Source organism: Carcharhinus amblyrhynchos, chromosome 22, assembly GCF_965287045.1.
Source record: "Carcharhinus amblyrhynchos chromosome 22, sCarAmb.v2.hapA, whole genome shotgun sequence".
NCBI classification, from domain to species: domain Eukaryota; kingdom Metazoa; phylum Chordata; class Chondrichthyes; order Carcharhiniformes; family Carcharhinidae; genus Carcharhinus; species Carcharhinus amblyrhynchos.
Genome location: NC_137345.1, coordinates 35,472,478 through 35,490,943, shown reverse-complemented (window position 1 = coordinate 35,490,943; position 18,466 = coordinate 35,472,478). Strand labels below are relative to the sequence as shown.

At 44.7% G+C, this 18,466-nt stretch overlaps 1 protein-coding gene across 2 annotated transcripts in view; it reads right to left on the bottom strand.

Annotated features, from left to right (window-relative positions):
- The window catches only part of LOC145356855 (DNA damage-regulated autophagy modulator protein 2-like), a 97,372-nt gene that overhangs the window by 63,870 nt on the left and 15,036 nt on the right, over window positions 1-18,466 (bottom strand). For both annotated transcript variants that reach the window (XM_080209791.1, XM_080209789.1), the window contains one exon: window positions 8,991-9,159. In XM_080209791.1, coding sequence (XP_080065917.1) covers window positions 8,991-9,121 — 131 coding nt within the window. In that variant the 5' untranslated portion in view covers window positions 9,122-9,159. The remainder of the gene's footprint in view (window positions 1-8,990; window positions 9,160-18,466) is intronic.

The window sequence follows — 18,466 nt, the reverse complement described above, 5'->3', positions numbered from 1 at the left end:
AAACTGTTTTTTCACTTAATTCATGAGATCTGCACATTGCTGGCTAGGCCATTATTTGTTGTTCATCCCTAACTGCTCTTGAACTGAGTGGCTTACTAGTTAATCATATTGCTGTGGGTCTGGAGTCACATATAGGCCAAACTAGGTAAGGATGGCAGATTTCCTTCCCTAAAGGATATTAGTGGACCGGATGGGTTATTCCAACAATCGACAATGGTTTCACGGCCATCATTAGACTTTTAATTGTGGGTGTGTGAAACAAGGAGAGTTTGATCAAACAGCATAATGTAAGTTAAAGGCAGAAGTTGAGAGTGAGTATTGAGTGTGTTTGGTTATTTGCATGTTCAGGGCTATTTTAAGCGCTATCAAATGTTGAAGTTTCACTTCCTGCTTCATCCAGGTGGCCCTGAGACTAAAACGGAGAAGTTGACAGTGTTGCATTTAAAACCCAATTCACATCAGAGACCAATAGAGATTCTCCATGTAACAGTGAGGTGTTCAAGGGTAGATTCACCACCGTGAGTGGTGCACACACACATTTCATTCTTACCTTGTTCTGACATCATTCTCAATATTGCACTGAGGGGCTGGGAATTATATAGCACCCGTCAGATGAATGACTCACATTAAATGTATACAGTAAATATTGAAATGGCATTAAAGTGTCTCAGAGTGCAAAATGATTTAAATAACATTGTCCTTTCTATAACGACCATTTTGAAATGTCTGTAATGTTTCTTTTATGGTATTGAAGAACCTTCAGAGTGTAACATGGTCTGTGTAGAAAACATCAACATCATTGAACTCTCTGTGATTACTATTTTGAAATGTTTTCTAATGTTCTTTCAGATATTTTATCAATAAATTATAGTTTTGAAAAAAAAATCACAATTGCAGCGGTGCCTGGATTAACCTCAGAGCATTTTCTCAAAGGTCCTCTCCCCTGCCCCGCCTCTCAAATAGAGTTAGCTTTTGGATTAATGGGAGCTTTCCTGTGTGAGCAGGAGATATCTGTTCCCACACCATGGCAGGAACAAGTGCCACGTTAGAAGAGGACAGGCGAACTGGTGCAGGAGTATTGGGCAGAGGTCAGCAAACTCCACTCTATCCTCTGGCTCTGTAGCTCAGCACTGGGACTGCTTTGCTGATTGCTGTTCTGCACTGATTGCTCTGTGTTGAGTCTGCCACAGTAAAAAGTCTGACAACACTAGGTTTCAGTCCAACCGATTTATTTGATAGTAAATTCACTAGCTTTCGGGTTAGCCCCTTCGTCAGGTGAATGGAGAGTTCTGGCCTCAGACAGAGCATATAAAGCATATAAATCTGAGGCCAGAACTCTCCATTCACCTGACGAAGGGGCTAACCCGAAAGCTAGTGAATTTACTATCAAATAAATCGGTTGGACTGAAACCTGGTGTTGTCAGGCTTTTTACTGTGTTTACCCCAGTCCAACGCCGGCATATCCACATCTTGAGTCTGCCAGCCATGGCTCAGTGAATTATACCATCCAGAGATCTAAGTGAATAATCCAGTGCAGCGTCGAGGGAGAGCTGCAGTATCAGAATGACTATGAGACTTGAAACCAAAGTCCCATCTGTCCTCAAGAGGACATTAAAAAGTTCCACATCATTGTTGGAAGAAGTGCAGAGCAGTGTCCAATCATACTGGCAGTGGTTGGGAAATGGGATTTCACAGGGAGCAGTACTCGGATCATTCTTCACTGTTAATTTAAATGATCTGAACTCCAAACCAAAAGTACAAGCTCAGGTGTCAAACTAAGGGGTAATACATTTATTATTCTTTTGCAGGATATGGGCATTTCTGGCCAGGCCAGTATTTATTGCCCATCCCTAATTGCCCATGAGAAGGTGGTGGTGAGCTGCCTCTTGAAGCACTGTAGTCGATATGATGTAGGTACACCCAGCGTGCTGTAGAGGACGGAATTCCAGCTTTTTGACCCAACAACAGTGAAGGAATGGCGACATATTTCAGAGGTGAGCTGGCAAGGTGGATACAGAACTGGTTCGGTCATAGAAGACTGAAAGTAGCAGTGGAAGGATGCATTTCTGAATGGAGGGTTGTGACAAATGGCGTTCCTCAGGAATCAGTACTGGGACCTTTGCTATTTGTAATATATATAAATGATTTGGAGGAAAATATAACTGGTTTGATTAGTAAGTTTGCAGAGAACACAAAGGTGGATTTGCAGATAGCAATGAGGACTAGAGCATACAGCAGGATATAGATCAGTTGGAGACTTGGGCGGAGAGATGGCAGATGGAGTTTAACCTGGACAAATGTGAGGTAATGCATTTTGGAAGATCTAATACAGATAGGAAATATACAGTAAATGGCAAAACTCTTAACAGGCAGAGGGATCTAGGTGTACAGGTCACTGAAAGTGGCAACGCAGGTGGAGAAGTTAGTCAACAAGGCATATCTTTATCCGCTGGGGCATTGAGTTTAAAAATGGGCAAGTCATGTTGCAGCTTTTTACAATCTTAGTTAGGCCACACTTGGAATATAGTGTTCAATTCTAGTCGCCACATTACCAGAAGGACGTGGAGGCTTTGGAGAGGATACAGGAAAGATTTACCAGGATGCTGCTTAGAATGGAGGGTGTTAGCTACAAGGAGAGGTTGGAGAAACTTGGTTTTTTTCTTACTAGAACGACAGAGGTTGAGGTGCAACCTCATAGAAGTTGACAAGATTATGAGGGGCATGGACAGAGTGGATAGTCAGACGCTTTTTCCCAGGTGGAAGAGTCAATTACTAGGGAGCACTGGTTTAAGGTGTGAATGGCAAAGTTTAAAGGAGATGTACAAGGCAGGTTTTTTCACACAGAGGGTGGTGGGTGTCTGGAACTCGCTGCCAGGGGAGGTAGTGGAAGCAGGTACGATAGTGACTTGTAAGGGGCACCTTGATGAATACCTGAATAGGATGGGAATAAAGGGATATGGTCCCTGGAAGGGTAGGGGGTTTTAGTTCAGTTGGGCAGCATGGTCAGTACAGGCTTAGCGAGCCGAAGGGCCTGTTCCTAGGCTGTAATTTTCTTTGTTCTTTGTTCTTTTGTAATGTCGAGTGGGCAGAGTATGGCCAGGTCCGTGCCTGTTGCTCTGTCTACTTTAATTCTGATTGAACAGTGCTGTAGCTGTCTGATACAATGGAGAACTTACTTGGCCATTTCAGCTAATTCAGAGTCAACAACGTCATTAAGGATTTGGAGTCACAAGTAGTCCAGACCAGGTAAAGGCAATAGATTGCCTTGGCTGTTGGAAGGCAAGACCACGTTAGGCATGTGGGAGTCTTTCAAGGGAAAACTGCAAAGGGTGCAGGAGAGGCATGTGCCAGTTAGGAGAAAGGATGGGAAAGGTAGGATTAGGGAACCGTGGATTACTAGAGATATAGAAGACCTGGTTAGGAAGAAACGAGAGGCGTATGTCAGGTCTAAGCAGCTGGGAACGGAGAGAGCGTTGGAGGAATACAGAGAGAGTAGGGGGGATCTCAAACGGGGAGTTAGGAGAGCAAAGAGGGGGCATGAGATGGCTTTGGCAGGTAGGATTAAGGAGAATCCAAAGGCGTTTTACTCCTATCTTAAGAACAAAAGGGTGGCTAGGGGTAAAATCAGTCCTCTCAGGGGCAGACGTGGGGAATTGTGCTTAGAGGCAGAGGGAATGGGGGAGATCCTGAATGAATACTTTGCTTCGGTATTCACGAAGGAGAGGGGCTTGATGTCTGGTACGGTCATTGAGGGAGTGGTAGACCAATTGAAAGATCTATCGATTACGAGGGAAGAAGTGTTAGGGCTTTTAGATGGCATTAAAACCGATAAATCTCCGAGGCCCGATTGCATTTATCCTAGGCTGCTTAGAGAGGCGAGGGATGAGATTGCTGGGCCTCTGACGCAAATCTTTGTCTCTTCTTTGGACACAGGTGAGGTCCCAGAGGACTGGAGGATAGCGAACATGGTACCGTTGTTTAAAAAGGGTAGGAGAGATAGCCCGGGTAACTATAGGCCGGTGAGCTTAACGTCAATGGTAGGTAAGTTGATGGAGAGGATTCTTAGGGATAGGATGTATGCGGACTTAGAGCATTGCAATCTGATTAAGGATACGCAGCATGGCTTTGTCAAGGGGAAGTCTTGCCTTACAAATCTGGTAGAATTCTTTGAGGAGGTGACAAAAACGGTCAACGAAGGACGAGCCGTTGATGTCGTCTATATGGATTTCAGTAAGGCGTCTGACAAAGTCCCTCATGGTAGGTTGGTACAGAAGATTAAAGCTCATGGGATATGTGGTCAGGTATCTAGATGGGTAGAGGACTGGCTTGCAAAGAGGAGTCAGAGAGTAGTAGTGGAGGGGTCTTTTTCCAGCTGGAGGTCTGTCACTAGTGGAGTGCCGCAGGGCTCAGTACTGGGACCTCTTCTTTGTAGTGTATATAAATGATTTGGAAGAGGGAGTAGGTGGTGTGATCAGCAAATTTGCTGATGACACCAAGATGGCTGGATTGGCGGGCAGTGAGGAGCAGTGTCTGGCAATATAGCGGGATATTGATAGGCTGGTTGACTGGGCAGATACCTGGCAAATGGAGTTTCATCCAGATAAATATGAGGTGATGCATTTTGGCCAGAATAATGTAGGGGGGAGTTATATGATAAAGGGTAAGCCCATAAGGAGTATAGAGTCGCAGCGAGACCTGGGGGCCCAAGTGCACAAGTCTTTGAGGGTGGCAGTGCAAGTGGAGAGTGTGGTGAAGAAAGCCTATGGTATGTTAGCCTTTATAGGAAGGGGTATAGAATATAACAGCTGGAGTCTAATGTTGCAGTTGTACAGAACATTGGTTAGGCCGCATTTGGAGTACTGCATCCAGTTCTGGTCGCCTTACTACCGGAAGGACGTGGAGACTCTGGATAGAGTGCAGAGGAGGTTTACTAGGATGTTGCCTGGTATGGAAGGACTGGGGTATGAAGAAAGATTGAAGAAATTGGGGCTCTTTTCCCTTGAAAGACGCCGACTGAGGGGGGATCTAATGGAAGTATATAAGATTATGAAGGGTATAGATAGAGTAAACAGAGGTAAGCTATTTCCTATGATAGAGACACGTAGGACAAGGGGTCATGGACTTAAGGTGAGGGGGGAGAGGTACAACACAGATATTAGAGGGAGGTTTTTCACACAGAGGGTAGTGGGGGTATGGAATGCTGTGCCAAGTAAGGTGGTGGAGGCAAACACACTAGAGTCATTTAAGAGTAACTTAGACAGGCACATGACTGAGTTGGAGATGGGTGGATATAGGAGATTGTTTTAAATAAGGGTCATTAGCATTGGGGCGTCCCTGGTAACGTAAATGGATATGGTATGATAATAATGTTTTTTCTCTTTTCGTTCACAGGTTTTAAGTCGGTCCACCTCGTGTCCAACGAGGGGCATACACACGATGGGTCGTACTGAGGCTGCTCTTGGTTGTTCGAGATTGGCCTAGTGCTTCATGTCGTTAGTGTGTGCCTAAACTGGACCAGATACTGGGCAAGACGACAGCTCAGTGACTATCACTGATTGCTGTGCAGACACATGGATTTGGGCCGGTGTCTGTGGGAGTTTGCGCATTCTCCCCGTGCTTGTGTGGGTTTTCTCCGGGTGCTCCAGTTTCCTCCCACACCCCAAAGATGTGCTATTAGGCTGATTGGCAGGAATAAATTGTCCCTAAATCAGATTCCCTCAATCTGGATGGCCATAAAACATTAGCCAGGGGTCGTGGGTGGAGAGGGGGACTGGTGGTGTTGAGATGGCGGCGCGGGCTCGTTGGACCGAAGGGCCTGTTTCCCAGGCTGATTTTGTTCTTTGTTCGTTATTTCCTTCCCTAAAGGACATTAGCAAACCAGATGGATTTTATGACAAGCCATAGTTTCAAGATCATCATCATCACGGAGACTATATTATTATTCTAGATTTAATCAAATTTAAATTTAAATTTCCCTAGATGCAGTGGTAAGATTTGAAAGTAGATCTCCAACCTCCACAGTGTGGTTAAAATTTGGAACGTACTGTCAGGTGAACATCAGAGATGCATTAAAGAGCAAACAGGTTAGGTGCCTGAGGGAGACTGGAGTAGGATACGGCTAATCACAGAATGAAGTAACATAGCAGGCCATTCGGCCCATATATCTGTCCCATTTTATCCAATCTGCCCTATCCCCTGCCTTTTCTACCTTCAAATAGTAAAAAGGTAGACACAGGAATGTGAGGCCAAATGGAAATCCTGAGGCATAGGCACTATATCAGTATTTTTTTTTACCTGTTTCCCTGTGGAAGGGAAAGCTGTTGAAGCAACAGTAAAAGGGATGGTGATACTATAACTCAACAGGAAAAAATAGAGAAAGGGGAGGTATATAAAAGATTGGCAAGTAGAAATGTGTAAATGGTGCCAGAGAATTGGAGTGTGAGGGAGAGGGATGAACTGGACAATTACAGGCAGGCTAGTGGAGGGACTGACACCCAATAATCCCAAGAAAGACAGAAAGAGGGAACAAGTCACAGGGACAGAAAGAATGTAACAGAGGGAACAAAATGGAAAAATAGAAAGAGTTTTGAGAAACAGAAGAGAGACAGAGATGAGAAGCAACTGGTGTCCTAATCACATTTCTACTTGCCAATCTTTTATATACCTCCTCTTTAACAGAAAGGGAAGTGATTCATAGTATCAAAACTATATTTGGCTTCATAGTGCATCCTGTCTGGAACAAACTGATTAACCCTTTCCTCAGCCTTCTGCATTTGTCTGACTGCATTTTTAAGAAGCATTTCAAAAGTACAATATTACAGAATAAAGGAGTATTTAGGAACACTTCAAGTGCTGTAGGTAGCTTCCTGCTTGCAGTGATTCTGGACCACGCTGCCTGATTATAGCTGGGCAGATTAAATCCATTTGCAACTCCCTCCCTAACAGCACCATGGGTGTACCTACACCACACAGACTGCAGTGGCTCAAAAAGACAGCTCACCACCACCTTCTCAACATCCACGGCCATGTCAGTGATATCCACATCCCGTGAAATCATTTTAAAGCTTTTTAAAGTGAAGCTTTTATTTTGTCTCCAAATTCACTTAAAAAAGATTGAAAGCAGCACAGTCATCAAACACCAATTCAGAATCCTTCAGCTTAAAGGACAAGAAGCAATCCAAAATAAAAATGAAAAGTGCTTGTATACAGAGCAGCTGAGATTTCCTAGTATATGTTGTTTTTATTTCAGATGTCTAGATTCTGAGTATTTTACTTAGTAGGAAAAGATTCAGACAGGCTCCCTCACCACCCAGTCACCCCAGCTGAAAAACAGGCTAGTGAACATCACCTGGGTACAACTGGAGCTTGGCTGAGATTTCACCTTCCTTCTGTGGATGCCTCCCAAAACTCATATTGCCTAGATATAGATTGCCCACACAGATGAGGGGTAGAGGTTAGCTCCTAGCTGTGGAATCAAACCTCACCTATGGCCAGTGCCCAGAGGAGAGAAACTCTTCAGAGAAAAATGGTCAGCATCAGCTTGACTGAGCAAAAGTCCCAAGTTTCTCAGACAAAGGGTGGTGGAAATCTGGAACCCTCTCTGCAAGAGGTTGTAATTCTATAGGTCAATTGGAGTTTCAAAGACTAAATGGGATAGATTTTTGTCAGGTAAGAATGTCGAGAGATATCAGCTGTGATCTCACTCAAGGGGCTGAAAGGCCCTCTCCTCTTCCTATGTTGTTTCCTCACTGATGTTGTGGCCATATCCTCAATACATGATTACTGACAGCCCACATAGACCGACATACAGAAAACAACAAGTTTGGATTAGCTGCTCTATGGAGCTGTTGTGTTCAGTGTCAGCCCCAATTAAGCCTCTCCCAAAAACAATCAAGAGTAACAAAGCAACAATTCCTCCTGGGTGTGACACACCTGAAAAAACTGTTGCACTTACTAAAGTCAAACACACTGGCAACAGTGACACAGATGTATTGCTGCAATCTAACAACTAATCCTGTTATTTCACTTGCTGTTCTATTTTCTATTGTTTCATGCTGTCAGCTCAACAGAAACATCCACTGAGCTACATGTAACTCACATTTAGATGGTGCTTTAAACACAGCAAAATGTCCAGAGACACGAAACAGGAAAGTTATCGGGGAAATTTAAACATCAAGCCACATAAAATATTTGAACAGAGCTGAAAGTTTAGTTGGAGAGATAGGCTTTGAGAAGTGTTACAAAGGGGTAAGTGAAATACAGAGAAGACACAACTACCAATAGTGGAGAGATTAAAATTGCAGAGGTGGTGGGGCTGGAGAAGATGACGGAGATAGGGAGCAGCCAGGCCATGGTGGGATTTAAAAACACTCCTGAGAATTTTAAAATTGAGACTTGCCAGAACAAGAACCAGTACAGGTCAGTGAACACGGGGCTGATGGGTGACCTGGGCTTGATATAGGTGCTCTGAAATTTATGGAGAATACCATACTCGATAATCTCAGAAATAAAAGCAGCAACAAGTCAATGTCTTAAGGATGTGCCCCAGTCTGGAAGAATATCAATGAATCTAATTGGCCTGTCCATAAAGTATTGCCATAAAGATTGGCTACAAGACAAATCAGATAGAAGGAAAAAGCAGTTCAAAGATTGCAAATCTGTCAAAATCCATCATACTGGAGTCCCATTTTAAGGTACACAAGAACCAGTATTACTGTGGGAGGAGAATTCCCGGAAAAGATTAGATCCAGGCAGAGAGGTTCACCGTGTTCAGCAGCAAACCCCCGCGGGTTGTTGACAATTGCAACAAGACAGTGTAGATGTAGACTGGGAGGAGTGAGTAAAGCAGATTGATGGTTGATATCAGCGGGGATTGATGGTGAGCCTCACTGCCATGGGACAGTCAGTGTACGGGGTGTGCAAATAGGGCTGTGCCGCTAGCAGCGGGGTGCCTACAGCCCGTTCAGTTTATAGGTGTCGCTCTCACTGACCTGATGTAGGGCACCAGGGGGTCGATGTGTCGGAGCACGACGGCGGTAATGAAGGAGAAGACGAAGGCAGCCGCTGACCAGATGACCAGTGCGGCTGGGAGGAAGCTCATCCCCTGCTGGAACCACCACATCTCTTGTAGCCCGGAGCTCCAAACTCCCCTAACACAGTCTGCAAGGAGAAATAAAGAATGGCCAGACCTTTCAGCGAGTGAGAAAGGGGGACAACGCAGACACAACACTGACACTGAGAGCCGGGCTCATTCTCTAGCAGCTCATTACAGACGCTAACTACTTTCACTTTCTCAGCTTTCCCTCCCACACACACACAGGAAATACATTCTTCTCCTCTCTCTCCCCAGCTCTTTAACCCTCTCATGCTGAGGAGCTGCCGGCTGGCTGCTGAACCTGGAGACAGGCTGGTGAATCCTCAATAGTTGTAGAGTACAAAAGCAAGGAAGTTCTGTTCAATCTTTAGTCATCACTGTTAGACCTCTGCAAATGGATTCAGTTCAATTCTGGGCACCTTAACAATCAGAGTGCAGAGATTTACTGGGATGTGGGACCATTACAAAAGCAGAATACCAGGAATATCGCAAATACTCATTAAATACAATGAGTGGGATTTCCCTCAAACATTACTGAGTGTCCTAACAATATGAAAATGGGAGTTCTCCATGCCAGTCTCCTCAGCACGCTGCGTACCATTATCTTCCACACTGAGTGCAATGAAAGAGCCTCTGTGGATCACACCGTTGCAGAGGCTCCAGCCACTGGACTTGCCCAAAGTGATGTGGAGATGCCAGCATTGGACTGGGGTAAACACAGTAAGAAGTTTCACAACACCAGGTTAAATTCCAACCAGCTAATCCGGCGTTGTGAGACTTCTTACTGTGTCTCGCCCAAAGTGGCCAGAGCTGTGCACGGTTAAACAGGGGGAGCTTTGTTTAAACACTAAGAATGCACTCATAGCCAGTCACTCCAGGAAGGTGGCATCAGACATAGCAGCTTCATGGTTCACCCACAGGGAGCTGGGACAGCGACTGGATGCCGTGGAGGACAGGAGGGTCATCTTCTTCCCCAGAGATAGGCGCGGCCCAGGAGTTGGGCTGGCAGTGTGGCCTGGGCAGCAATATCATGGGCTGTCAGTGCCCATGCCATGGCACAGACCAGTGCCCAGTACCAAAGGGAACTGAACAGCCTCCTACGAGCAGCAAGGGTGAATGTCCATCTCATCCATCGCACATGGAATGTCCACGTCAATGCACTCCCTGACAACTCAGGACCTCCAACACCTCTGGCACCCCCTGCCACAACCCTCTGTCACCCAATTGTCCCCACCCCAACACCCCACACCCTCCAGCCATCAGGCTTTCAATCCCTCTTCTGTCCCCACACGAAAAGACAGCCCCTAATCGCCAGGAGCAGAGGAAGAAGACTGGAGGTGGGGTCCTTTATCTGTCTTCTCATTCCATTCAAGGAGCAGGCGCTGGAGCTTTCGTGGATTTGGACAACAGAGTCATGACTGTCAGCCAAGTCGGGCTGTACCATGCAGCCACAAAATCTTCATTCATATGGTTGTACTCAAGTGAGCTGCAATCCGCCCAGATGCCTGTCCCTCCCTTGCACTGTGTCTTGTTTTGTAGAAGGTGGCTCCGATGAGGCCAGGCCAACAAGTGGCAGTGATCCGCCCCTGCAGAGACCCCGGTCGACACCTCTGATGGGTCTGAAGAAAACACACACACATAGCTACTGCATGCACCATCCACCCGCACAGATACCATCACCTTTGTGGGACATGTTAGCAGTGAGGCTTCTGGGCCACTTTCTGATGAGCGCCAACAGAGCTGCTGATTCACATCAGGTGGAATTGGGAATGTCTGAGGACCCAGTCAGACGGAGATCTGCTGGATCCGAGGAAGCAACTGTTCCCCGGCCAGGTGCCGAACTGCTGGGATCAGTTCTCCTAAGGCTGCAGGAGATGCAGAAGCAGACCTGGGATTGCAGGAGGGGCTGTGAGCAACATTGCAGCAACTGTGAGGCTGTTTGGAGGAGTCCCACAGCCTTCAGCTGCAGGAGTGGTGCTGGCATTGCATGGCACTCAGGCCAACACTGCAAGGGTGGCAACCGTGGAGAACCTGGGGCAGGAGATGATCACCATGGGTGGCAGGGTCCAAGGCATGACCAAGTTGTTGAGGACTGTGGCTGAGGGCCCTGGGAGCATGCTCGAGACAGAGGGTTATCACTACGGGCTCACACACTATGGTGCAAACATAGTTGGACCTTCAGGACTGGCATAGCCAGGTGATGCTGAGGCTGCTGGACATCACCCCACCTTCCCATGGAGTACCCCAGAAGCACCCTGAAGGAAGAGGAGAGACTGGAGCCAATGCTGTGACCTTCCATCCAGGAGATCCAGGATGTTCCAAGCCCTTCACTTCAGCCACATATTCATCTGCTCTATCCTCTACTTCAGTACGCACTAGTGCCTGGTACCAGGAATCTTTGAGGTCCTGCTTTTTCTGTCTCAGCTCCCCAAAAACCAGCCAGTGGGACCTTTCATCTTTCTATGTGATTGGAGTCTTACTTCTGTTGTGGGCAAAGTATTAGAAAAAATTATTAGGGATAGGATTTATAGTTATTTAGAGAGTAATGAATTGATTGGAGATAGTCAGCACGGTTTTGTGACGGGTAGGTCGTGCCTTACTAACCTTATTGAGTTTTTTGAAAAAGTGACCAAAGAGGTAGATGGGGCTAAGGCAGTTGACGTGGTATATATGGACTTTAGTAAGGCGTTTGATAAGGTTCACCATGGAAGGCTTCTGCAGAAAATGCAGACGTATGGGATTGAGGGTGAGTTAGTTAATTGGATCAGGAATTGGCTAGCTGATAGAAGACAGAGGGTGGTGGTTGATGGAAAGTATTCGTCATGGAGTTCGGTTACAAGTGGTGTGCCTCAGGGATCTGTTTTGGGGCCACTGCTGTTTGTAATTTTTATAAATGATCTCGATGAGGGTATAGAAGGATGGATTAGTAAATTTGCTGATGACACCAAAGTCGGAGGAGTGGTAGATAGTGAAGAGGGGTGTCATAGTTTACAGAGAGACTTGGACAAGTTGCAGAGCTGGGCCGAGAGGTGGCAGATGGAGTTTAATGCGGAAAGGTGTGAGGTAATTCACTTTGGTAGGAATAACAGATGTGTAGAGTATAGGGCTAACGGTAGGACTCTGAATAGTGTTGACGAACAGAGGGATCTAGGTGTATATGTGCATAGATCCCTGAAAGTTGGAAATCAAGTCGATAAGGTTGTTAGGAAGGCATACGGTGTCTTGGCGTTTATTGGTAGGGGGATTGAATTTAGGAGCCGCAACGTCATGTTGCAGCTGTACAAAACTCTGGTGCGGCCGCACTTGGAATATTGTATATTGTATGGAATATTGTAATGTGGGGACCAGTTCTGGTCCCCACATTATAGGAAGGATGTGGAGGCATTGGAGAGGGTGCAGAGGAGGTTTACCAGGATGTTGCCTGGTATGGAGGGAAGGTCCTATGAGGAGAGACTGAGGGATTTGAGGTTGTTTTCGTTAGAAAGAAGGCGGCTAAGAGGAGACCTTATTGAAACGTACAAGATGATTAGAGGTTTAGATAGCGTGGACAGTGATAGCCTTTTCTCCTCGGATGGAGAAAGCTAGCACAAGGGGACATAGCTCTAAATTAAGGGGTGGTAGTTATAGGACGGATGTCAGAGGTAGGTTCTTTACCCAGAGGGTGGTGAGGGAATGGAATGCCCTGCCTGCTGCAGTTGTAGATGCGCCAAGTTTGGGGGCGTTTAAGAGGTCCGTGGATAGGTTTATGGATGGAAAGGGATTGGTTTAGGTTAGCGGGTCATTGCTTTTTTCTTAATTGGTCAGCGCAACATCGAGGGCCGAAGGGCCTGTTCTGCGCTGTAATGTTCTATGTTCTATGCTCTCCCCCCCCCACCTTTCCCCCTGTCATTCAGAGATATCCCTGATCCCAGCAGTAGGGAGGCAATCATCCTGCAGTCACATTTGCTGTCAGAGGAATGCCAGTCTGTTGCCCGAACAAATCTCCTATCACTATTGCTTTTCCAATTCTCCAGCCGTACTGTACAGCTGAGCCAGCTTCAGACATGACCCTGGCTGCACTCCCAGTGAATCATCGTCCTCACCAGCATTCCACACCAAATACAAATCAGAAAATGAGATGCACTCAAATGATTCCTGCACTCCCTCACTGATCCTCTTTGACTGCCTGGCAATCACCCATTCCCCTTTCTGTCCACACCACCTCAAGCTGCAAGGTCCCCTCAAGCAATAAGGTGACCAGCTCCAGAAACGTGCTATCCATGTAGCTCCCGTCTTCACGGATATGTCTTGCTCAAGTTGTCAACATGTCCTGCAAATGTGGCTGTCCAGTACGCAGGAAGTTTCCTCATCTTCCCTCATGAAACAGGATGCACAATCAATGGACTTGAGGTACCCCACTATGTCTCTGTTTATTAAATATAACTAAATTAACAAATAAACTTAAAGTCTTCACCAGCTACTCACCAACCATTCATCACTTCTTCTCCTGTGCAGATGCTTACGAGTTTCCAAATATATCTTTCCTTAACTCATGCTCCTTTATCTCTGGGATCACTAAGTTTTTGAACCAGATGAGTTTATAGGTAACAGGTTTTTACCTGTGAACACTTCTTATGTGTTGATGTCACTTTGCAATTTCTTTTTGTGCTGTCATTAATCCCAACTCTTATGCATTATCCCAGCTCCCACTGCATTATCCCAGCTCCCACTGCCTTATCCCCAATTCCCACTGAAGTTGTACAAGACATTGGTGAGGCCACACTTGGAATATTGTATACAGTTCTGGTCATTCTACTATAGAAAGGATATTATTAAACTGGAAAGGGTGCAGAAAAGATTTACTAGGATGCTATCAGGACTTGATGGTTTGAGTTGTAGGGAGAGACTAGATAGACTGGGACTATTTCCTCTGGAGCACAGGAGGCTTAGGGGTGATCTTATGGAGGTCTATAAAAAAATGTGGGGCATAGATAAGCTAGTCAATATCTTTTCCCAAAGTTAGGGGAGTCTAAAATTAGAGGACACAGGTATAAAGCAAGAGGGGAGAGATACGGGGTCCAGAAGGGCAATTTTTTCACACACAGTATGGTGAGTGTCTGGAACAAGCTGCCAGAGGTCGTGGTAGAGATGGGTACAATATTGTCTTTTAAAAAGCATTCAGACAGTTACATGGGTAAGATGGCTATAGAAGGATATGGGCCAAACACAGACAATTGGAACTAGCTTAACGGCTAAAAAAAAAGGCTGCATGGACAAGTTGGGCTGAAGGGCGTGCTTCCATGCTGTAAACCTTTGACTCTTTCCCAACTCTCTCTGCTTTATGCTAACTCCCATTGCATTATCCCAGTTCCCTCTGCATTATCCCAATTCCCACTGCTTTATCCCAACTCCCACCGCTGTTTGTCAGATTTTAGTCCCTTATGTTTCTCCAATAATTTATCTCTACTGATACTAATTTCCTCACTTGTTTTAGCCCCTAAGTTACTGTTTATTTCTGGAATGAAACTTGTATTTTCTGTTGTGAAGAAAGACACAAAGGACACGATCTTATTGGCTTGCCGTGCCGAGCATGAACTGGTTTGACCCTGCAAGCAATCTTCCTGGTCCTGTTTGGCTGGCAAGCTTGGCTTCATGCCCAGAAGAGGTGCAAAGCTGATTTAAATATTAATCATATACTTTTTATATCACTAATGAGACCAGGAATGCATCGCACACTCATTTGAACTGACCTCCTCACCGGTCGATCCTCACACTGGCGAGAATCATTACTTAGACCTACCCTCTATACGGTAAAGGTTAACATCAGAAAGATATATGACGTTCATAATAACATCAGATTACATGACTAAGAAATGAGATTGATTAGGAAGAAGTTCCAACCTTGTACATAGTCCATATGTGTCAAACATGATGGTTTGAAAAGAAAGAGGAATGGTTTTGAGAAACTAGACTCGAGCAGTTAACACTGAGAGAACAAACAACTCCTAAAACCCCCCTGTAGACTGTATCTGCTGGCTGTGTGTGTGCTGTGGCTACTCTGCTAGTTACTCGTTTGCTTCATTTAAGCAGTCGTTCCCTCCATGGTGAAGAATGCATTTGGTCACCAATGGTTACTGTTGCACAGCAGCAGGCATCTGCTCAGCCTACGCGGCAAGAAATTAGAGATCTCAGCCTGGCACCAATTCAAATTTATTCAAGCGTGCGGTGGCATCATGTGTCTTTGATACAGAGCTATCTAAAACAAAATTGGGCGGCACAGCAGTTAGCACTGCTGCCTCACAGCACCAGGGACCCAGGTTCGATTCCCGGCTTGGGTCACTGTCTCTGTCGACTTTACACATTCTCCCCATGTGTGCATGGGTTTCCTCCTACAGTCCAAAGATGTGTGGGTTAGGTGGATTGACTATCCTATTTTGCCCCTTAGTGTCAGGGGACTAGCTAGGGTAAATATGTAGGATTAGGGGGATAGAGTATGTGGTTGGTGCAGAGTTGATGGGCTGAGTGGCCTCCTTCTGCACAGCAGGGATTCTATGAAAAGCTGCAACACAGGCCATGGGACAGAGCAGATCTCTTTAGAGGAGCTACTGGAGAAAATGGACCTACACTAATTTTAGAGAGTTCCTAGTGACACTAGAGTTCACATAGACTGACTAGGTTCATATAAATTAGCTATTTTATTTTGCTGCAATTGCATTAGTGTAATCTGCCAGGGAAAGGACCTTTACAAATAAACATTTCTGTCCAGTATCTTTGTAAGTTTCCAAGCAGAAAATGAATTTGAAAAGCTCATTACTTGTTTCCTCAAATGATTTTTTAAAATTTTCTAAAGAAGTGTTAATCTGATCAAAGTGGCATTTTGATTTAGTTAGCTACGTAAGTTTCCTTTAAGAGTTTTGTATTTTATTTGTGTCTCTTTAAGGGGCTGTCACTTTGTTAAATTAATTAGTTTATTTGTCTATTAGTTTAATTGATGTACTTAATAGAATATAAAGAAAGATTAGCATGTGCTGACCACTGCTAAACTTGAGGCCTTCTCTGACCAGTGGCACCACCAGGCCTGGAAGGCTTCCTCAGCTCCAAAATAACATTTTAATTTAATTTGATAGGATTCCTTTTAAAAAAATCTCCTTTGTTACTGTGCCTCTTCAAGGGACTTTCATTTTAAGTTTGATTTGGTGAGATTCCTTTATAATTCTGTTTTTGTTACAATAATTTAGTTTTGTTATAAGGGCTTCCAATTGACTTGGAATCCATTTATCATGGTCACAGAGTGGTGGCTTAAAGGTGAAGACTGGAAACTGTTTTTTTTATTAACTCATGGGATATATGCATGGCTGGCTGGCCAGCATTTATTACCCATTCCTAGTTGCCCTTGAGAAGGTGGTGGGTGAGCTGCTTTCTTGAATGACTGCAGTCCATGTGCTGTGGGTTGACTCTCAATGCTGTTAGAGAGGGAATTCCAGGATTTTGATCCAGCAACTGTAAAGGAATGACAATTTACTTCCAAGTCAGGATGGTGAGTGGCTTGGAGGGGAACTTGCAGGTGGTGGTGTCCCCGTGTACCTGTTGTCCTTGTCCTTCTAGAGGGAAGTGGTTGTGGGCTTGAAAGGTGCTGTTTAAGGATCTTTGCTGCTACTGAGGTGGAGGGAATGAATGTGGTACCAGACAAGCAGGCTGCTTTGTCCTGGATGGCTTCAAGTTTATGAAGTGTTGGAGATGCACCCATCCAGGCAAGTAGGGAGCATACCATCACACTCCTGTCTTGTGATTTGTAGATGGTGGACAGACTTTGGGGAGCCAGGGGGTGAGTTACTTGCCACAGTATTCCTAGCCTCTGACCTGCTCTTGTAGCCACTGTTTATGTGGTGAGTCCAGTTCAGTTTCTGGTCAATGGTAACCCCAAGGATGTTGACAGTGAGTGATTCTTAACTTAAGTACTTTTTGTTCACACTAGAGACTCGAGTTCCTTTTGGGGGGGGAAAAATGGCTGAAGCCAAATCTAAGTTGTCAGGGTATGATTTCCTGCCGAACGATCTCTGGAAAATGAACAGACATGTGGACATGGGTTATGTCCTTACCAAACAGAAAATCAAATATTGCCTTAGTATTATTGTTTCTACCAAAAGCAAGTTCAGGTGCAAAGTGTTTTGTGAGTGAGATTTTTCAGTTGGACACTGAAGGTTTGGGACATCAAATAATTTTCATAGATAAAAGTAATAAGAAAGATGCATTATTAAATGCATATTAGATAGAATCAATATATTTAAAAAGATGCATGGTTATTCCATAGATCACAGATTTTAATAGACCATATAAAAATTTCAGAAATTCAGTTCTGAAATACTTGGTTCAGTGCTTGATTTCAAATTGTTGGATTTTGCCCAAGTGTTGCAACTGGAGTTAGATTCTCGGAAAGCATTTTTCTTTCCGAACAGATGTCTGATCCTTTGGAAATTTCTGGAGAAACAGACTTTGTAGTACAAATGGTTCATTTTGTGATGTCCCAGGAGGATTGATGACTCAATAGTCACAACTTTTCAAGACCATTCAGACATGGAGTGCAGGCATCACTACCCGAGAAATATCAGATAAAAGAAATGTGGGTGGAGACTTTTTGGCAACCTGGTTATGGTAGGTTTGGATAAACAGACAAACGAACCTCAGGAATACTTGGAGCTATCAGCAGGTGTCGTAGACATGATTCAATATGGTAAATTGTCCAAAATGGTACAACGTTTTCCCAATATATTAAATACACCAATTAATTTTTAGATGTGTTCTTATGAATTGCCATTTGTTACTAACACACAGGATTGGAAAGATCTTTAGCCATCACTGTATTATGTTTACAGCCTGTTATATCAGGAATTGTTGTCGTCCACCCAAGTTTGATGGATAGCTGATGCACACGATTTGCTTACTCCAGTTATATACAGATATACTCAATCTTGCATTTGTAGAGGTTTAACTTGAATTTTAGAGCATCTTTCATAATCTCAGGATATCCCAAGTGCCTACAGCCAATGAAGTATTTTGGGAGTGTAGTCACTTGTACCGAAAGAAACATAGAACCCCAATTTTATGTCAGGACACCTAAGAACTAGGAGCATGAGTAGGCCATCTGGGCCCTCAAGCCTTCTCTGCCATTCAATAAGATCATGGCTGATCTTTTCATGGACTCAGCTCCACTTACCCACTCCCTCACCATAACCCTTAATTCCTTTACTGTTCAAAAATTTATCTATCTTTGCCTTAAAAACATCCAGTGAGGTAGCCTTGACTGCTTCACTGGGCAGGGAATTACAGATTCTCAACCCTTTGTGTGGAAAAAGTTCCTCCTCAACTCAGTCCTAAACCTACTTCCCCTTTATT